The sequence below is a fragment of the Notothenia coriiceps genome, unplaced genomic scaffold (genome assembly GCF_000735185.1).
Source record: "Notothenia coriiceps isolate Sejong01 unplaced genomic scaffold, NC01 NC01_scaffold00024199, whole genome shotgun sequence".
Lineage (NCBI taxonomy): Eukaryota > Metazoa > Chordata > Actinopteri > Perciformes > Nototheniidae > Notothenia > Notothenia coriiceps.
This window is the reverse complement of record NW_011356900.1, coordinates 218-4313: the sequence shown is the minus strand read 5'-3', so window position 1 is coordinate 4313 and position 4096 is coordinate 218. Positions and strand designations below refer to the sequence as shown.

Here is a 4096-nt window from a genome sequence, read left to right as displayed (position 1 = left end):
AAATAATATATAATATTACATTATTGCCTCTGCATTGGATTATTATCGGACTGGGTAATAACTTCATAATTAACTACGTCTGAAAGCAGAAGTCTAAGGCAAATAATTGCAAGTCTTTACAGTGAGAATGTCACAAAATGATTTAAAAAGAAAAGCCAAATTCTGAAGAAAGAAAGTCCAAAACAAATTTGGAGAGAAAAAGTGAACATTTGAAAAAAGGAAATTCTGAGAAAAAGGCTAATTCTAAGATAGAAGGCATATTTTGAAGAAAAAAAGTCAAATTCTGGGAAAAAAAAATCAAATTTGAGATGCATTGTGGGATATGTAGTTTATGGGCAATGTGCTTCTGTAAATCGGCATGTAACCGTATAATAAACAAATTATATTCTTTCAGAGCTGTTGTGGTCCACATAAAATGAAGTCACGGGCCGGATTTGGACCCCGGGCCTTGAGTTTGACACCCCTGGTTCACTTGCATAAAAACCTTCATAACACACAAGGGGAAGGGTAATAACCGGAAAAGCATGACATGTCTCCTTTAATAAAGGAATCCTAACTGGGAAAGACTGACTGCAATTCAAGTTATTGTTTTTATGTGTCTCCTCTGCTGGAAAGTAATTCAAGTTGAACCTATAGGTTACTATTTCATCTTTTCCTCTCTCCTCGATATAACTTTCAGGTTGTACGTCGGACCTGGGGTAAAGAGGGACTTTTCAAAAATGGTGTTTCCATCCGCACTCTTTTCCTCCTCGGGGTTCCCAGGAATCGGACAGCTTTGCCTCTGTGGGATCGGCTTTTGACCTACGAGAGTCAAACGTTTAAGGACATCCTGCTGTGGGACTTTGACGACACCTTCTTCAACCTGACACTGAAGGAAACACATTTCCTTGAATGGGTTAACAACAGCTGCCCTCATGTCAAGTCAGTGTTTATAAACTATATTGGGTTAATCTGATTCTTAGATTAGTAAGACTCACATCTGATGTTTTTCCCATTGTTTTGCTTCATTCAGATTCATCTTCAAGGGCGATGCTGATGTGTATGTTAACGTGGAGAATATACTAGAGATGCTCCAAGGTCAAAAGCCAGACACAGATCTGTTTGTGGGTGATATTATTATCCATGCTAAACCCATTCGCCGGCGCAGTTCCAAATACTATGTGCCAGAGTTTGTCTACGGAGGGGGCTTGTACCCAAATTACGCTGGTGGAGGGGGGTTTGTCATGTCAGGACATACGGCTCGGAGACTTAGCTCTGCCTGTCAACAGGTGAATCAAAATTGGACACTTAATATGCGGGTATATCTTCTATAAGAATTATTTTATGCAAGCATTTTGTTTTTACTTCCAGGTGGAATTGTTCCCCATTGATGATGTCTTTCTGGGAATGTGCCTCCAGCTGATCGGTGTCAAACCATCGCGTCACCAGGGTTTCCGTACCTTCGGGATTCCCCGTCCGTCTGCAGCGCCCCACCTTCAAACATTTGACCCGTGTTTTTACAGGGAACTGATGGTTGTTCACAGCCTCAGTGTTCCTCAGATCTGGCTCATGTGGAACCTCCTGCACGACCCCGAGCTGAGTTGCCACAACAGGACCAGCCCGACATCCTGGCCATTTAGGTGGAAGGACAAGATGGTAGAAACTGAAGGAAAAGAGACGGACTACGGTGAGAAACAGGTGTTTGTCACGCATTAGAAGGGGCAAGGACAAGGACAAAATGCTTCAAAAAGCAGGATCTCTGAAAACTTGAAAGCCTTTTTATGTGTTCAGGAGCACAGATGAGTCATATGATCCAAGCTGGCAGACCATGTTTGGGGAAATGAATTGGCAAAGGCCTAATGTTCTTCAGACTTTCAACCAGAGAGCCCAGACAGAATCAGGCTTTCAACATCCAAGCCCATCTGAACAGATAAACAGCAAGAACTTGATCCACCAAAAAGATTGAGAGAAGACTTTTGAATGTGCAATCCGAATGTTTTGGGTTTTAATTGTTTACACAGAGACACAATTTGATCCACATAAAAAAACACACATGGTTATTAACGGGTTTAAACCCATGCAAGCAAAGAGTCAGGACTGGAGATGGCTGTGTGTGCTGGGGGAAAGTAAAGACTGAATCATGAGCAGAGGTGTTCCCTCTCCCTTAATGGAGGCACAAATGGGCAGTCGCACTATCTGTTCCCTGGAGGAGGAACAAATGGAGCCTAAATGGAACCAGCTGCACATTGGGAAAACACACACACAGAGAGAGAGACACACGATACAATCTCTACTGAATGTTTGGGAATAAGCCAGATATTTGAAGAATCAGACATGCATACTTTTATGTGAACAGTATTTCTTACTATTATCAATATAATAATTTGATTTGTATAACTCTGTGTTTTTCATTAAAACTCTTTACCTTTACCCTCATGTGTTCAAACGAAACTAGGACATAGGACAACCCTCTTCAGAATCAGAATACCTTTATTCGTCCCACATAGGAGAAATGTGCATTTGTTACAACAGGAGAATAGCCAGCTTAATATTAACCAAGAAGCATTCATACAAATTATTAAAGATAACAAATTACACAATTAAAAAAATATACATCCTGTAACCGTTCTGAGGGATAGAGCAGCCAGGTATATATGGCACAGCTATTAACGCCATATACTGTATGTATATATAAGTATTTGATCCCCTTGCAACCAACAAGTATTCTGGCTCCCACAGACCGGTTACATAAGTCCATTTCCTTTAAAAAAGTACTCCTAATATCAACTTGTTACCTGTATAAAAGACGCAGAATCAATAAATCGGATTCCAACCTCCACCATGGGCAAGACTAAAGAGCTGTCTAAGGACCCTCAGGGATAATATTTTCCCTGAGGGTCCGCACCCTCTGATGACTGCTAAAGGCTGGAATGGGTTACAAGACCATCAGAAAGCAGCTTGGTGAGAAGGTTCAAGGCTTTTATTGGTCATACGAACATAGCTACAGTGTAGTTATGACGATGAAAATCTTAGGTCACAGGCTCCTCCAACAGTGCAACATAATAAAACAGAAAAAATGCAAGTAAATACAAAAAGAAAAAAAGTGGAATAGTGCAATAAGATTCTATATACAAGTGATTGGAATATGATATACAATAATTTCTAAGTAGCAGCCAGATCAGATGAATGTTGTGGATGTTGTTTCAGCTGTTCAGGTGTTTAACAGTCTTATTGCCTGTGGGATGACCCTGAGCCTGGTGGTTTTAGTCCGGATGCTGCGGTACCGCCTGCCAGACGGCAGCAGACAGAACAGTTTGTGGCTGGGGTGATGGGGGTCTTTTGTAATCCTGAGGGCTTTCTTCCTGAGCCGCTGGGAGTAAAGACCTATTTTGTTCACACTATATATGCTTCCGTTAGGCAATATTATAAGGAATCATTCTGTAAACTTTCATTGTTATGCGGATGATACTCAACTATATTTATCAATCAAGCCTGATGAAATTAATCATCTAAATAAAATTCAAGACTGCCTCAAGGACTTAAAAACGTGGATGACCTTCAATTTTTTGATGTTAAACACGACCAAAATAGAAGTTATTGTACTTGGCCCGAAGAATCTACGAAACAAATTATCTAAAGATATACTAACTATGGATGGCATTAATTTGGCCTCCAGTGAGACTGTAAGGAATCTTGGTGTTATATTTGATCAGGATTTATCCTTTAACACCCACATAAAATCAATTTCAAGGACCGCCTACTTCCATCTACGTAACATTGCAAAAATCAGGCATATCTTGCCTCAAAACGATGCAGAGAAACTAGTCCATGCATTTGTTACTTCAAGGCTGGATTATTGTAACTCCTTATTATCAGGGTGTACCAAGAAGTCAGTCAAGTCGCTTCAGCTGATTCAAAATGCTGCAGCTCGTGTACTAACCAGAGTTAGGAAAAGGGACCACATTACTCCTGTTCTGGCTGCCTTACACTGGCTCCCTATAGAACACAGGATAGAATTTAAAATTCTTCTTCTCGCCTACAAAGCCCTTAATGGGCAGGCGCCATCTTACCTTAAAGAACTCATTATACCCTACTTGTCCTACTAGGGCATTGCGTT

The 4096-nt window shown here is 40.7% G+C and overlaps 1 protein-coding gene across 1 annotated transcript; it reads left to right on the top strand.

The window, feature by feature from the left end:
- Positions 1 to 636: 636 nt before the first annotated feature.
- On the top strand, positions 637 to 2409 carry LOC104954913 (UDP-GlcNAc:betaGal beta-1,3-N-acetylglucosaminyltransferase 9-like; the record flags this gene model as incomplete). The annotated part of the gene is made up of 3 exons (XM_010782117.1): positions 637 to 921; positions 1013 to 1268; positions 1351 to 2409. Coding segments are annotated over 3 exons (886 nt in total), but the record flags the coding sequence as incomplete, so codon positions are not given.
- Between the last annotated feature and the right edge of the window lie 1687 nt (positions 2410 to 4096).